Consider the following 17,266-nt stretch of genomic DNA (forward strand, 5'->3'; position numbering starts at 1 on the left):
CATTTCATTATTTTGTGTGGGTTGCAACCTACTACTTTTACTGTATTTGTGGCTGAGGTACATAATTACTTGACTAGAGCTATACCATTTCATAGAAACGTTTTAATCTAAGTGGCCCCTCAAGAAAGACTAGATCAGCTTTCTGCCTTTAGTGGATTTTTTGACAGTAGAGAGCTGGATTAACTTCCCAGGTCAGGGTCAGGCTGGTGTACGTGTGGAAGGACAGAGAGAAGTGAAGGAGTGTGGTAGCATTTGTTTCCTTAAGGGGACTGTGGGGAGACAGTGGGTCTTTTTGAAGAAATTATGTAGTAAATTCCTGTCTCTCTCTCTCTTTTCCTATAGGGCCCCTGTGTCCATGATGAGGACTCTGGCCTGTCTCTCATAGGAAAACCTGCCCTCCAGGCTCTTTTATACCACTGCCATTTTTATGAACATTTGAGTCATATGGTAAAACATTGTTACCTGGGACGGTATGCATTTGATTTCAATTGTTCAGCTCCTAATGGACCTTCTGAAGGCAATGATTTAAATGGTAAGGGTATTATGTTTATATTTTTAATAAAATATATTTCTTAAATTGTTTAAAACCTTTGTGTTGGTTACAAAATGTTTGAAAAACAATGAAAAATACACAGGAAAACATTCATATCTAGTTCTACTACCCAGAGGTTGCCAGTGTTGCATTTAGGATGTGTATTTCCTTCTAGCCTTCTTTTTCTGTATAGCTTTTGTTTGTTTTATATAATTGTGTTCATATCTTATGTACATTTTTGTATTTCCTCCTTTCACTAAACATTGCGTAAGCATTTTTCTGTGTTATAAATTCTTCATGAAAACCATTTTTGACATCTTATTAATGTTTCATAAGTTATTTCATGCCCTTCAGTAAAATTTTATAGTTTTTTCCTCTATTTATGTCTTAAATTTTTTTTTGGAAGGCTCTTCTCAGGCAATCAAGAATGAGACTTTTCCTACTAAATTTTCTAATTTGTTTTGCTAGTATATTGAAAACCTGTTTTGGCATATTACTCATCTATCAAAATATTTGCTGAAATCTTTTAATTTCTACTTGTTTGTAGATTCTCTTGGATTTCCTAAGTATAAGATCTTAGTGCCTATAAATAATAATTGTGTCTCATAAAAAGAAATAGCAATTTAATAATAATAAATAATTTAATAATGAAAAAATAGTTTTAAATATAAATAATAAAAATTTTAAAAATTTAAATTTTAAATTAATGTTAAAAAACCTTGACATAATTTCCCACAGAAAAGGTTTAAGAGTAGAACAAGGAATTCCCAGATATTAACATTTTACTGTATTTGCCCTCCCATGTGTATGTATGTACATACAAGAAAAATTTGTTTATTTATATGCATATATATATTTTTTTCTGAGCCATTTAAGAGTAAATTGTAAACATGAAATTTCTTTATCCTGAAATACTTAAGTGTACGTTTCTAACTCACTTTTCTGCTCACTTCTTGGAGGAATTAAGAAGAGAATGACATTTGATGAAGTTTCTGAACATTCTAAACAAATGTCCCTGTGGCAAAACACCCCTTTAATTGTTTGGATTTTCTGTAGTGGTGTCACTGGACGCATGGCCCTGGAACCAGCAGCGTTAACATCTGCTCCCATCTTGTTAGAAATGCAAATTTATGCCCCCCCCACCTTGATTTGCAGAATGGAATCGCTGGGAATAGGACTCAGGAAACCTCTCTAATAAGCTCTCTTTGATTCTTCTACACTTTGAAGTTTGGGAACTGGTGCTCTCCATAAATTATGTTAGATTAAGCTATAAAGCATAGTAAACTAATTGCTATTTTTTTGTGAAACATGCTGTATATATTAATTACGGATGATAAAAGTTAGGTATAAATACTCTTTTCTTTAGTTCTGGACTGGTTTCACGTAAGGACTACTCTTCCTGTTAATTGTTAAGATGCCCAGAGACTGTTAATGTTGACAGTTTTCCTGTTGTCACAGGTTTAGATGACTCGTTCAAGTTCTGGAGGGCTCCATCTCGAATGTCCAGTCAAGATCGAGATCCAAGCTCTCTCTCTACATCAGAAACAATGGTACTTCCAAAGAACGCAGAAGTGCTGCATTTTGAATTTCTGCAAAAATTTGCATTTACATAGTGGAGGGATAAGAATGGATGTGAAGAATCAGGTTATGATCACCATGGCAACTGGGATTTAGTTGAAGTGCTGTCTGTCTAGAACTAGGTTCTACCTGGCTCAAATAAGTGTACTGAATATAATTTTAGATGAACTTTCAACCTATTTTCTACCTTTTTTTTTTTGATAGAAGTTCAAAAGTTTTAAAACATTTATCAGTAGTAGCAGAAGAAAGGGCTTCCCGGGTAGCGCAGTGGTAAAGAACCCGCCTGCCAGTATTACAGGAGATGGAAGAGATGTGGCTTTGGTCCTGGGTTGGAAAGATGCCCTGGAGAAGGACATGGCAACCCACTCCAGTACTCTTGCCTGGAGAATCCCATGGACAGAGGAGCCTGGCGGGCTACAGTCCACGGGGTGGCACAGAGTTGGACACGACTGAGCACACAGTAGCCGAAGAAAACAAACCCCATGTGATTAGCAGTGCTTGATTACCCTGAAATTTTGATTAAGGACCAGACAGTTTGAAGAATGTTGACTCATTCAGGCGATTCCAGTGTGGTACTGATGACTTTAAACACATTTCTAAATAGTTGCATCAGATAGAAGCTTGTCTTTTTTTTTTTTTAAAAGCTTGTCTTAATTATCTGAAATGCTTGATATTTATTTACACCTGCCTGCCTTTCTTCCTTTTTATTTGTAAGTTGCTTTGTTCTAAAAAGTTTGAGACACTAAGTATTTCTAAATAATAACATACTAGGTTTCATTTGTTTTGGAAGCATACAAAGTCATTCTCAACTGGAAAACATTGCAATGTATTTTTGGAACAATCACTGTGTAGTAGAACCAATTAGGAAGGCAAAGGTTTGACTCGGCTGCTTCCAGGAGCAAAAATAATATGAGAATTAAATAATTATACCGGCATTAATGAGATTCACCTCCCGCAGTTTCTCAAGAGAGTGGTACTTTTTGCTAAGTTTTAAGAGTCTCCCTCCCTCCCCTGCCTCCAGACTCAGAAGAGTTTATGTTTAGTGCTAAATTGAACCTTTATTTAGAAAAATAGAATAATTATGCCAATTCCAGTAGAAGTGATGCTCTCCTTTGCAAGCTAGAAATAGTATGTATCTTTGTTTCAGTAAGAGACATAATGATATGACTCAGTGCTAAAGAGAACTGTAGTAATTGGCTATTTAGTTCATAGAAGGACAGTGTTAGTTATGTGCTTAAAAATAGTAATTCTTAGGTTTACCCTTCTTGTTTAAAGGGCTATAGGCTAACTTTGAAATCTGTACTTCCTTCAGTTCTTTGTTTATAGAAGGTATGTAGTAAATAGTAATTGCTCTAAGTAACTTTGAGTTATCTTAGCTGCTTGGTAGATAACCAAGTTGTATTTTTTTCTATACAAGGAGACTTACAAAACCCAAAAGCAAATCAAGCATTTATATTTCTTTATTTTATAATAATATATAAATCTTGCAGATTAAGATACTAGTTTTTCTGAGAAACACTTTGTAAATATGTCACTTATTATAGTAATTAAAATAGAAGCACCTCTATTAATCCAGGACAGGGAAGCCTGGCATGCTGCAGTCCATGGGGTCACAAAGAATCGGACATGACTGAGTGACTGAACTGAACTATTTATGCAAGTCTTTAACTTGTTTATGTGAGGATATCACATAGACTTTGAGAAGTATATACCAATAAAATCTGTTGTTAAGAATTCTTTTGTATGCTACTGCTGCTGCTGCTAAGTCGCTTCAGTTGTGTCTGACTCTGTGCGACCCCATAGACGGCAGCCCACCAGGCTCCCCCGTTCCTGGGATTCTCCAGGCAAGAACACTGAAGTGGGTTGCCATTTCCTTCTTCAATGCATAAAAGTGAAAAGTGAAAGTGAAGTCACTCAGTCATGTCCGACTCTTAGCGACCCTGTGGACTGCAGCCTACCAGGCTTCTCCATCCATGGGATTTTCCAGGCAAAAGTGCTGGAGTGGGTCACCATTGCCTTCTCCGATTCTTGTGTATAGTCCTGTGTTTACTTCTCAAAAGACTACCTGTTAGAATTTTTACAGTCAGCTCGCTCTTTCTTTTTTGGTTTCCAAGCAGAAGAGTTTTGGTGTTGGTAACTTACTCGCCAAATTGCTGACTTTTATTCACAAAAATTATTCTAATTACTCCAGTAATATGAATTGTCTTGTTTTCCTTATCATATGAGAGGTACTATATTTTTTTTATATATTTTTTTTCCAGCAGGAGACAAATGTGGAGAGTTGTTATTCATTATGTCAGTGTTACTTTAAACCTAAGCACTCAGTACCCAGACCAACTAATGCTTCCTCAGGTATAAGAAAATGTTGAAATTACAAATTAAGGTATCAGTTAAAGGGATGCAAATCTTGCTAATAAGCGTCTCTGGTTATTTAAATCATAGTTTTGTATGTCTTCCAGAATTGAGAAAAGGCACAACTTGTTGATCGGTTTGTTCTCCCACTTTGTCTTTCCAAGGAGAGCATTACCTTTCAGTGTGGGTCCTGCCATTCAGCGCACTGTGCCTGGGCCATTGCCTTCCTTGTGGCCTGATGCCGCATTAGGTACTGGAATGGTGTTATCTAATGAGTATTGGTGTAGTTGACTGCAGCTTGTATGTTTTGTGAATTACAGATAGAGTAAGGAGTGTCACTCTTACCTTGGGGGTGTTGCCCTATAAATAAAGTCTTTTTAGAGATGGCTTTCCTCAGCTCACTGTCCCCTTCCCCAGGGCAGGGGTGGGAGTGGGGGGGTCAGGCATCAGCTGTTTTTCCTCCTGAAATCACATTTCTACTTCTCAGAGATATTCAAACTAGATGGGTATTTATGCCTTGGAAATACCAGTGTGTATTAACAGCTTTAACACCAAAGTTTGGTCTTTTCTGTGATCTTGAGCAGAATTATGTCTGCTTTATCAGTTTTCAAAGTAAAGGACATGTGGGTCATTTCCTTTTGAGCTTTTCTTTGTGAAATATGTGATTCTTTCAAACTTTCCGGAGCACTAATTTAAGGAAAGCTGATTTTATTTTAACATTTATAGAGAAATTTTACTCATGGGTCCTCATACCCTTTAAAAAACTGAAAATCATTTTTACTGTCGCTATTTTACAAAAGAAGAGATGAAGGCATGGAATGAGTAACTATCTTGTGCAGGGTTCCAGCATTGCTGACTGGCCGAGCGTTACTTGAATCCAGAAGTGCATTTGGCCTTTGTGCGCAGGTCGTTGGCCGTGATGTCTTGCCCCTTCACCACAAGGCAAATGTGACTGGTGCCGAAATAGATGCGACAGGGAGGGTGCAGTGAGCTTAGATGAAAAGAAATGATGAAATAGGGGGTGATTTTGTGTGAGAAGTGGCAATTGAAATGTGCTTTAAAGGATCAACACCTTCTTTTTTATATTATGTACCCATTTACAAGGAGCTAAAAAGATATTCAAATATGTCTTAGAATTCAGTGCCCACATATGAGATTTGAAAGTCTAGTTGAGACATAAAGCATAATTAGAAAATAACTGAATACCAAGCTGTGTGGTGCTGGAAGCATTAGATATTCAGAAAATGCATGGAGTTGTTTGGAGTGTGGGAGAAAGGCTTAAGTTTGATTACTGGTATGACCAGATGGGATTAACCAGGAGACCTGAGTCTGGGTTTATGGATTTGAAGAGAGAATCTGTAATAGCTATAAAGATGTAAAGATACTTCAGCAGAGTGAAATGTCATGAAACATTATAATTGATATTAAAGAAATATGAATTGACATTTGTTCGATGGTAGTTAAAAGTTATTTTATAGACCAGGATGACAAATAACACATTCACATACTGGTGTATATTATTAAATATGATCAAATGAATGTCCTTTGCAGATTATTTTCAAGCAAGCAAGACTTGAGGACAGTAGAGAGCATGTCAGCTTAATACATTTTTATTTTTATCTATTAAAATAGTAATCCTTGGTGACTCAGATGGTAAAGAATATGCCTGCAATGCAGAAGACCTGGGTTCGATCCCTGGGTTGGGAAGATGCCCTGGAGAAGGGAATGGCAACCCACTTGAATATTCTTGCCTGGGGCATTCCATGGACAGAGGAGCCTGGCTGGTTATAGTCCATGGGGTTGCAGAGAGTCAGACACGATTGAACAACCAACACTTTCATGCTAATATAGCAAATTTTAAAAATGCAGATTGTTTAGTAGAAATATAAATAACCCCAGTCAGTTTTTAAAACACAGTATATTGGTCTAGAAAGACGTTCTTATGTTTTATCAACCAAATGGGGTGGGATAAGTTAGAATGCAACTATTAGATACTTTCTGAAATCATATTTTTCAAAATTTGTTTGTCCCTTCCTCGGCTGATACTGAGGAAGAGCCCAGTGTTTATGAAGGCCTGTTTGTTGCATTCTTCTAATGAGCCAGGTATTTAGTGGGTCCTCAGAGGCTTTCTTTTCCTGCAGTGAGTGTAATCTTCATCAGTAGAGAGGACTGCCTGAGTGTTCGTCAGTTGAAGCGATGTTCAGTGAAAAGACAGAGGATTTCAGCTCCTCGTCCTCTAAAATTTTTCCCCTATAGCCAAGGGAGCTCGTGGCTGGAGCCAGGCTCCTTTGGCGGTCCTGTGTGGCTGTGACGTCAGTCTCAGTGTGTGATTGTTGCTTCACAGACTGAAACTTACCTGGATGTCGATTGACAGGAACTTTTTTTTTTTTTTAAAACACATCTCTTAAAAAAAATAAATAAGTAAAAACACATCTCTTATAGCCAGTTATAGGCAGATATAATTTTAAAATGTCTTTAGGTTTTTCCCTCCTCCTATGTGGATCTAATGTTATATGAAATAAGACATTTAGTACATGCTTATTTGTGAATGATTTATTGAGACTGAGATTTATCTAGCCTCCATCTGTAGATGACTCTCTGCTCAGCTTACAACTTTTGGCTGCAGCTTTCTGTCACTTGGCTGTTACTACTGTAATGTCATACTTCAAGTGGCGAGAGGTGATTGAGGTCAGAAATTGAAAGAGGGATTTTAAAAACTATTAATTTCTTGTGCCATTTTCTTCAAATTCTTTTTCTTTTTACTATCAGAAACTGCAAATGAAAATAACCTTAGGTTTTGCTTTCATCCTGTCAGATCAAGTCTAAGGTACCCTACATTAAGGATTAGGACAAATAGGGAATCAATGTACGGATACCGTGAGCTGTACAGTGTCTGGGTCTGTGGTAGGTTGTTTCATAAGTTCTGTTCACAACTTATTTGTGTGCATGCATGGACCTGGAGCTGACACAGGTATGGGACGTTTATGCTGTCTCAGAGAAAAGAAACTGATGGGAGGATACAGTAATTTTTACATAGGAGGTGTTTGACAGTTTGGGCTTTTTCAGCTTTAGAGTTTTTCAGTTCACTTCAGTCGCTCAGTCGTGTCTTACTCTTTCCAACCCCATGAATCGCAGCACACCAGGCCTCCCTGTCCATCAGCAACTCCTGGAGTCCACCCACACCCATGTCCATTGAGTCGGTGATGCCATCCAATCATCTCATCCTCTGTCGTCCCCTTCTCCTCCTGCTCTCAGTCTTTCCCAGCGTCCGGGTTTTTTCCAGTGAGTCAACTCTTCTCATGAGGTGGCCAAAGTACTGGAGTTTCAGCTCCAGCATCAGTCTTTCCAATGAACACCCAGGACTGATCTCCTTTAGGATGGACTGGTTGGATCTCCTTGCAGTCCAGGGGACTCTCAAGAGTCTTCTCCAACACCACAGTTCAAAAGCATCAATTCTTCGGCACTCAGCTTTCTTTATAGTCTGACTCTTACATCCATACATGACCACTGGAAAAACCATAGCCTTGACTACACAGACCTAGTTGACAAAAAAAAAATTTTTAATTTGCTTTTTAATATGCTGTCTAGGTTGGTCATAACTTTCCTTCCAAGGAGGAAGCGTCTTTTAATTTCATGGCTGCAGTCACCATCTGCAGTGATTTTGGAGCCCAGAAAAATAAAGTCAGCCACTGATTCCACTCTTTGCCCATCTGTTTGCTATGAAGTGTTGGGGCCAGATACCATGATCTTAGTTTTCCTAATGTTGAGCTTTGAGCCAACTTTTTCACTCTCCTCTTTCACTTTCATCAAGATGCTCTTTAGTTATGCTTCACTTTCTGCCATAAGGATAGTGTCATCTGCATATCTGAGGTTATTGATATTTCTCCTGGCAATCTTGATTTCAGCTTGTGCAGCATTTCTCATGATGTAGTCTGCATATAAGTTAAATGAACAAGATGACAATATACAGCCTTGATGTATTCCTTTTCCTATTTGGAACCAGTCTGTTGTTCCATGTCCAGTTCTAACTGTTGCTTCCTGACCTGCATACAGGTTTCTCAAGAGGCAGGTCAGGTGGTCTGGTATTCCCATATCTTTCAGAATTTTCTACAGTTTATTGTGATCCACACAGTCAAAGGCTTTGGCATAGTCAATAAAGCAGAAATAGATGTTTTTCTGGAACTCTCTTGCTTTTTCGATGATCCAGTGGATGTTGGCAATTTGATCTCTGGTCTCTCTGCCTTTTCTAAAACCAGCTTGAACATCTGGAAGTTCACGATTCACGTATTGCTGAAGCCTGGCTTGGAGAATTTTGAGCATTACTTTCCTAGCGTGTGAGATTAGTGCAATTGTGTGACAGTTTGAGCATTCTTTGGCATTGCCTTTCTTTAGGATTGGAATGAAAATTGACCTTTTCCAGTCCTGTGGCCACTGCTGAATTTTCCAAATTTGCTGACATATTGAGTGCAGCACTTTTACAGCATCATCTTTCAGGATTTGAAATAGCTCAACTGGAATCCCATCACCTCCAGTAGCTTTGTTTGTAGTGATGCTTCCTAAGACCCACTTGACTTCACATTCCAGGATGTCTGGCTCTAGGTGAGTGTGAGTGATCACACCATTGTGATTATCTGGGCTGTGAAGATCTTTTTTGTACAGTTCTTCTGTGTATTCTTGCCACCTCTTCTTAATATCTTCTGCTTCTGTTAGGTCCCTACCATTTCTGCCCTTTATATAGCCCATCTTTGCATGAAATTTTCCCTTGGTATCTCTAATTTTCTTGAAGAGATCTCTAGTCTTTCCCATTCTGTTGTTTTCCTCTATTTCTTTGCACTGATCGCTGAGGTAGGCTCTCTTATCTCTCCTTGCTCTTCTTTGGAACTCTGCATTCAAGTGGGAATATCTTTCCTTTTCTTCTTTGTTTTTCACTTCTCTTCTTTTCACAGCTATTTGTAAGGCCTCCTCAGACAGCCATGTTGCTTTTTTGCATTTCTTTTTCTTGGGGATGGTCCTGATCCCTGTCTCCTGTACAATGTCATGAACCTCAGGCCATAGTTCATCAGATACTCTATCAGATCTAGTCCCTTAAATCTATTTCTCACTTCCACTGTATAGTCATAAGGGATTTGATTTAGGTCATAGCTCAATGGTCTAGTCGTTTTCCCCACTTTCTTCAATTTAAGTCTGAATTTGGCAATAAAGAGTTCATCATCTGAGCCACAGTCAGCTCCCAGTCTTGTTTTTGCTGACTATATAGAGCTTCTCCATCTTTGGCTGCAAAGAATATAATCGGTGTGATTTCAGTGTGACCATCTGGTGATGTCCATGTGTAGAGTCTTCTCTTGTGTAGTTGGAAGAGGGTGTTTGCTATGACCAGTACGTTCTCTTGGCAGAACTCTATTAGCCTTCACCCTGCTTCATTCTGTACTCCAAGGCCAAATTTGTCTGTTACTCCAGGTGTTTCTTGACTTCCTACTTTTGCATTCCAGTCCCCTATAATGAAAAGGACATCTTTTTTGCATGTTATTTCTAAAAGGTCTTGTAGGTCTTCATAGAACTGTTCAACTTCAGCTTCTTCAGCATTACTGTTTGGGGCTTGGACTTGAATTACCATGATAGTGAATGGTTTGCTTTGGAAATGAACAGAGATCATTCTGTCGTTTTTGAGATTGCCTCCGAGTACTGCATTTCGGACTCTTTTGTTGACTCTGATGGCTACTCCCATTTTTTCTCGGGGATTCCTGCCCACAGTAGTAGATAAAATGGTCATCTGAGTTAAATCACCATTCCAGTCCATCTTAGTTCACTGATTCCTAGAATGTTGACATTCACTCTTGCCATCTCCTGTTTGACCACTTCCAATTTGCCTTGATTCATGGAACTAATATTCCAGATTCCCATGCAATATTGCTCTTTACAGCATCAAACCTTGCTTCTATTACCAGTCCCATTCACAACTGGGTGTTGTTTTTTCTTTGGCTCCATCCCCTTCATTCTTTCTGGAGTTATTTCTCCACTGATCTCCAGTAACATATTGAGCACCTACCGACCTGGGGAGTTCATCTTCCAGTGTCCTATCTTTTTGCTTTTTCATACTGTTATGGGGTTCTCAAGGCAAGAATACTGAAGTGGTTTGCCATTCCCTTCTGTAGTGAACCACATTCTCTCAGAACTCTCCACTATGACCGTCTTGTGTGGCCCCACATGGCATGGCTTAGTTTCATTGAGTTAGACAAGGCTGTGGTCCGTGTGATCAGACTGGCTAGTTTTCTGTGATTGTGGTTTCAGTCTGTCTGCCCTCTGATTCCCTCTCTCAGTGCCTACCGTCTTACTTGGGTTTCTCTTACCTTGGACGGGGGGCATCTCTTCACAGTGCTCCAGCAAAGCGCAGCTGCTGCTCCTTACCTTGGACGCGGGGTATCTCCTCTAGGCTGAGGCTCCTGACCTTGGATGTGGGGTAGCTCCTCTAGGCTGAGGCTCCTGACCTTGGATGTGGGGTAGCTCCTCTTGGCCACTCCTGTGCCATCACAGCTGCCCCTCCTGCATGTGAAATTTTGTTTTCTACAGAATTTCTATCATGTTTAATGTTTCCAAAAGATGTTTTATGAAGTACAGTATAGTTATGAAGTACTGTACAGTACAGTACCAGCATAGTTCTTAATTTTTAAAAACAGTTCATTTGTTACACGGGAAGAGATAGAGAAAAATCTCTTAATACTTCTGCTAATTCTTTTATAGACACTATTAAAATTTGTGTGTGCCATTTGAAACTAAAAAGACTCTTTACTTATGAATTAAGAAGTGCAAATTAAAGACACAACAAATCATAGTTAAAGTAGTATGCTTCTTAGTCTCTCAACATTTGAGCATTAAGTGGGAATGGGCTTTGTGTGCATGTTCCGGTAATCTTCTCAACCTAGGGTTGAACCCACGTCTCCTGCATCTCCTGTTTTGCAGGCGGATTCTTTACTGCTGCGCCACTGGGGAAGACTGGGAATGGGCTCTGTCAGGACCTTAAAATCCTACATGAGCTTCAAATCAAAACTTTGCTCCTTTGAGTTAACTGACTTACATGAACTGTAACAGGTCTAAGAAGCAGAAAATGCCATTCCAAAAACTGTTATGACTCTCAAGACATGGAGTGCTTTTCAGTTATACTAACTAGTGTGCTTTTGTGATGAACCTTTTTGTGTGAGGATTTCTTGTGTGTATGTTGCTGGTGTTTCATTTCCCAGTTGGTGATGTTAACCAGTGAGTGCTCCACGTATGAAGTAACTGTCTTTGCTAATCCCTAGGTGGCAACTTCGTCGGGCAGTGCTGAATTTCAGTCCCTCGTCCTCTCCGCGGCGCCTCACCCTGAAGTCACACACGACCAGCTGGTGGCTCAAGGTATCCTTTTAGGAAGGCATTCTACTTTCAGAAAGAAGAGTGACAAGTTGATCCTGACAGATATTTGAAAGTAAATTTCTGGATAAAAGAACCAAATTAAGTCACAGAACAAACTGTCCAGATAAGAACAAAATGAAATGTCACAGAACATAATAGAATAAGTACAGAAATTAACAAACAAATACTCTTAACTAATAAATGGGAATTTGGCCATCAAGTAAATACCCTGATTGCCATATGGTTCCTTATTAGATAATAATGGGTATTTGGTATTTGAATCAAGGAACTGATAGATGTTAATTAGCTTTTTTCCCTTCTTTTTGGAACACACCTCAGTTTGCCACTTGAAAAGTGAATCCACTTGAAAGTGATGAGAAGTGGGTTCATAAGGATTTTTCAAAGCGTATGCTTTTGTTTTAAAGCACACAAAATATTTCGAGTCCTTATTTTATAAGAAGGTCGTGCTGAGTAGCCTAGGATTTATTTTTATTAATGACAGTGTGTATATTTTATTCTTTTGGGGACTGTTGCCAGCTCTGTCTGCTTCACACTTTATGTATTTGTATAGATTACTGCTCGCTTTTGTTTCTTCTAGGACAGTAGATAGGCCGTTATTCAGTAGCGTTAAACCCCTAATCTGTAATGAATATACTATCTAAAAAGAAGGTAATTTTAAACACTGAAATATAAGCATCTGCAGGGAAAATGCTTTCTAAAACTTCAGAAATATTTGCCTAAGTAAGACTTTACTCTGAATTTTCCTTACAGTGTTTGTTCCAGAACTTCCTGAACAGTGTCCCAATTTGGTTTTTAGTAATTTATGTTAACAACATATAAAAATGTTTAATTTTAGAAAGTACTCATCTGATCCTCTTAAGAACAAAAGAAGCAAACTCAGGTTGTTTTCAGTAGCTTAGGACACAGAGCATGAAATGAAGTTTGATAACGAATCTCATGAACATTTATTTCTAAGAGTATGTTGAGTTACTGTTTTTTACACAGCTTTATTGAGATATAATTCACATTCATACAGTTCACTCATTGTAAGTGTACAATTCCTTGGTTTTTAGTGTATTCACACAGTTGTGCAAACATCACCACAGTCAGTTGTAGAACACTTTTATCACCCAGAACAAAACTTGTTCCTGCTAGCAGTCACTCCTGATTTCCTCTGCTCTCCCCAGCCTGCTGCAAGCACTAGTCTGCTTTCCCTGTTTATAGATTTGCCAGTTTGGGATGTTTCATATAAATGGAATCTTATTTAGGGATCAGGGTGAGGGTATCTTGGGAATTTTTTTTGTACTTTTGTGTAAGTTTGGTTTATTCAAAATAGAATGTTTCCTTAAAATAGAAATAAGAAGTAAAGGTCATGAGGGAGTCTTGAGGCAGATTAAATTGTCTTGTTAACAGTCCCTTGCCGAGTCTTCTAGGAAAGTTCCATACTCTCGTATCTTCAGTTCTAAAATCCAGAATTTCTGAAAGTGAAAAGTTTTCTCAGAACTTAGGTGGCAGTAAGCCTTAGCTGTGCCCTAATACATTTGGTTACAAAATCTGACCAATTCTAGTTGGAAGTTGTACTTGCTTATATATTTGTCCTCCTTGTTATGATTACGTGTCTGCTGCACTGCAGAAAGATTTGTTTCCTTGTGGGGCGTTGCCCAGGATCCCACTGGGGTTGTTAATTAGTGTAGGGTGGTGGTGGTTCTTGTTTAGTCATTACGTCATGTCTGACTCTTTTGAGACCCCGTGGACTGTAGCCCACCGGGCTCCTCTGCCCATGGAATTTCCCAGGCAAGAATACTGAAGTGGATTGCCATTTCCTTCTCCAGGGGATCTTCCTGACCCCAGGATAGAACCCGTGTCTCCTGCATTGGCAGGTGGATTCTTTACCACTGAGCACGAGGATACATGTACCTTATTACTTTTCTAAAATCTAAAAATATTTTGAGTGCTGAAACGCTTCTGGCCCTTAGTTTAAAAAACAAAAAGAATTGTGGTGCATCTGTTTGTTACCCAGTGTCCGAGGGCGTGAGACACAGAACTGTGTCCTGCCCTTCTCGTCCTGGGGTACATTGTCACCCGAGGTGTCCCTCAGACACACGTGTGTACATGCACACGTGCGTGCTCACACACGTGCACAAAAACACACGCTGGAGGAGCTGGATGTCTGACAAGCTGGCCTCAGGCTTGAGGTGTGCTGAGCAGTTAGGGGAATTCCCCAGCAGACTGTCTCTCTTTAGCACTTGTAGGAACTTTCATCTGATTATCAGAACTTGTGAATTTTGTATGTAACCACAGGCTAAACACAGTGGTGATAATTTTCACACCTATCTCAATAATAGGTCAGCGTGAAGCTGCGTCTCCACGGCTTCCTCCTGATTCACCCCTCTCTGCTCCTCTGCCCAGGCAGTGTGTGTCTGTCACCCCGCCCCTCCTCTCCGCGATGTGCAGCCTCCTAGACAGTCTCTTGGTGACCACTCCAGGAGACACTGCCGGCGCTTTCCGACGAACCCGTCTCATTGAGCAGCTCTGTAGGTAAGCAGGGAGACTGAAGGTTTTCGCTTTTGCCAGATTTGTCTGGGCAGTTTTTATTTTCAATCTGTTAAAGCATTTGTGTTGCTTTGTTTCACTAACTGTTAAACTTCCCTTACCCCATCCTGATATTTTAAAACTCAGAAGTTTGTCCTCTGCCACACTCAAGGAATATGATACAAGTCTCCTTGATTGTTCAGAATGGAAGTGAAGGAGTTCTGGGCTTCATCTCCCTAGTGGTCATATCAGAATAACGTCATTGGGTTGAAAAGTCATTTTTAAAATACATTTGGAATTGTTTAGTTATGGGAGCCTGAAAGTTTTAAGAGAAAGTAGTCTGATAAACTTTAAGGAAATCATGATTTGGTTCTTTGATGTATCTAATATTAATTGGCATCTGACTGGACTTTTTCTGATTTTCTGATTGGCTGTATGGTATAGTTAAAAAGGCCAAGGAGATTGGATTCAGTCCAACTTAGGGCCTGATTATGGTTCATTCTCTCACTAGTGTTGCTGCCTTGGTAAAGGCATTTTAATCTCTGATGCGTCATTAATAATACTAGTTAATGGGATGACTATTAGGATTAAAAAGAGGTGTTGTCTACAATACTCTCTTGAGTAAAGTGTTCCTTCCCTCGGGACATCCTGCTTATTCCAGCCACGTGTACCCATCTCCTCTTCCCCACATGCTCATTTGCATTTCTCTCTCTCTGTTTCTGCTCTTTGAACATCTGCTCTCTGAATTGTCTTCCTTCTCTTCACCAAATCACAGCGCTTTCTCTTTCTTTTTGGGATAAGGGCAGTCTCAAGAGGAAGAAGTCTGCCGTGCTTCACTTAGTGGTGTCTGTTTCTTTACTCTGCCCCTTATAGTAGGCAGGAAGATGAGACTGTGGTCTGTTTACATTTCTTGTCCTACTAGAGTTGGAAAACGAAACTGCTAGGCGATTGTCTTTCCTTCTTAAATGTTTCCTATCTCAAAAATGGTTAAAATGGAGTGTTAGGAATATTTTTGCTTCTGCAGAATCTGTTAAGAGTCTTTTGTGACGTTGAGGGCACGGAGGTATTAAAGAATCTTATAGGAAAGGCTTATATTTCCATCCTTGCTATTTCTGACTTAAATTTTTTTGCTGTTTTTTTTTCTTTCTTTTTTTTGGTTTTTACTTTGTAAATCAGAACTTACTTCCTCAAAAGTGTTTTTCCTATTTTAAATAGGGACATAAGCACCAAGATCTTTCTCTTGTCTTTTCCTTCTGAAAGGACTTTATTATATTCTGCTTGTAATAGGTTTCACTATATATTTTCCTTAGAATTCTTGGTTTCCGACATTTACCTGATGATATCTTTTCCCATGTTCTGAAATATTTTAGGGAAACTTTTATTAACACTTATTTCCTTCATTTCATAAAAAATCCCTTTTCTTGAGTTCTGTTCATGGTCATATCCAAATTGTAAATTTGGATTTGTTCATCTTCAGTAACGAGCATCTCGATGGTCTGAAGGGTGCTTCCTCTCTTCCTTCACAGCATTGCAGATGCCACCCTCCTAGAGACAAGCGTCCAGGAGCTCCGGGCCCTGCTGCCCACGTCTCTTCCTGCTGAACACACTCAGGCTCAGGTGAGCACCCACATCTCCCTCTCACCTCGTCTGTATGTGCGTTTCTGTAGCCTTAAGTGCCAGAAACAGAAATCCTGATGAGGACATACCACAGGAGAGGAGTGAGAGTCTCTTAGGGTGTATGTGGTATGATGAGGTTGTTTGAAATTGGTTACTTAATATTCCAACCACAGACGTCTCTGGTAGCAAAGAGCAGTGAGAGGTTTGAGGTCCTAGATTCTACGCCTGGTTCCATCATTAACCAGCTGGACATGTTTCATCAAGGATCTGGCTACCTTTGAACACTGTATTAGACAAAGGGGAATGTTCACTGTATAGCCCACCTTCCCCCTCTGTGATTTTAGGTTATCTCTGTTATTTCTACCTAAATTAAAGTTGTAGAAATACTTAGTGAGTAAATTCTGTGTATTTTCAAAGCTCAGTTTAATTAGGATAAATTTATGTTTGTTTCTTCACAGATATTTAGTGAAGTTGTTGCTAACAGAAATGGTACCTTAAGATCAGATTTTTAAGAAGGGCCACAAGATTTATTTGGGGTGAGAGATAATAAGTGGCCCAGACCAGTATCTCTTGCTCTGCGGTGTCTTCTTTGAGCTTTCTGCGTAAGGCAGACCCCTCCTACAAGGCTGGGTAGCACTGCACATCATCTTCCAAACGCTGGTCCAGCGCAGGGTTTCCACTTGTGAGTGTGCTTGTTTGTGTGTTGGCCATCGCCCCTGATTTTCTGTCTGTCCATCCAGCCACGTCTTCACTGGGGGCCTACCGAGCAGCAGGATCTTCCCTAAATGAATAAAACAGAGAACCTTCCCCTCAAGTGGGGAGTGTAGACAGTGTTTGAATACATACATGCCTGATGATGTCTTAGGCAGACACCTGAGAGTAAAAACTAAAGCAGGAACAGGGAGTAGCGTCAGAGCTGGCAGCGCAGGGCTTTTCTGCGTCGAGGGCTCGGGGAGGGGCGCTCAGACAGTGACACGGGGCCTGCAGTGAGTGAGGAAGCCAGTCCATGGGGCCTCACGGGGCCCCTGAGAGTCACCCTGTTCAGGAACCAGCATGGAGCGGCTGGTGCAGAGTCTGCGAGGCGGAGATGAGGCCAGAGGGTCCAGGACTCTGTGAAGGTGGAAGTGCCATTAGGGCCTGTTTTATAAAGGAAACGACGAGCCCAGCAGCGAGCAGCTTGCCCAGGACGGCTCCCACAGTGAGAGGCAGGGCCAGGGTTCCAGCCCCTGCAGGCTGCTTCTGGAATCCACAGTCTTACTCTTGCACTGT

The 17,266-nt window shown here is 40.0% G+C and overlaps 1 protein-coding gene across 4 annotated transcripts in view; it reads left to right on the forward strand.

Annotated features, from left to right (window-relative positions):
* RTTN (rotatin) overlaps positions 1-17,266 on the forward strand; it is a 118,777-nt gene that overhangs the window by 78,682 nt on the left and 22,829 nt on the right. For all 4 annotated transcript variants that reach the window (XM_043889088.1, XM_043889087.1, XM_043889089.1 and 1 more), the window contains 5 exons: positions 343-532; positions 1,991-2,082; positions 11,758-11,851; positions 14,194-14,386; positions 15,907-15,997. In XM_043889088.1, the coding sequence (XP_043745023.1) occupies positions 343-532; positions 1,991-2,082; positions 11,758-11,851; positions 14,194-14,386; positions 15,907-15,997 (660 nt within the window). The remainder of the gene's footprint in view (positions 1-342; positions 533-1,990; positions 2,083-11,757; positions 11,852-14,193; positions 14,387-15,906; positions 15,998-17,266) is intronic.

Source organism: Cervus elaphus, chromosome 27, assembly GCF_910594005.1.
Source record: "Cervus elaphus chromosome 27, mCerEla1.1, whole genome shotgun sequence".
Lineage (NCBI taxonomy): Eukaryota > Metazoa > Chordata > Mammalia > Artiodactyla > Cervidae > Cervus > Cervus elaphus.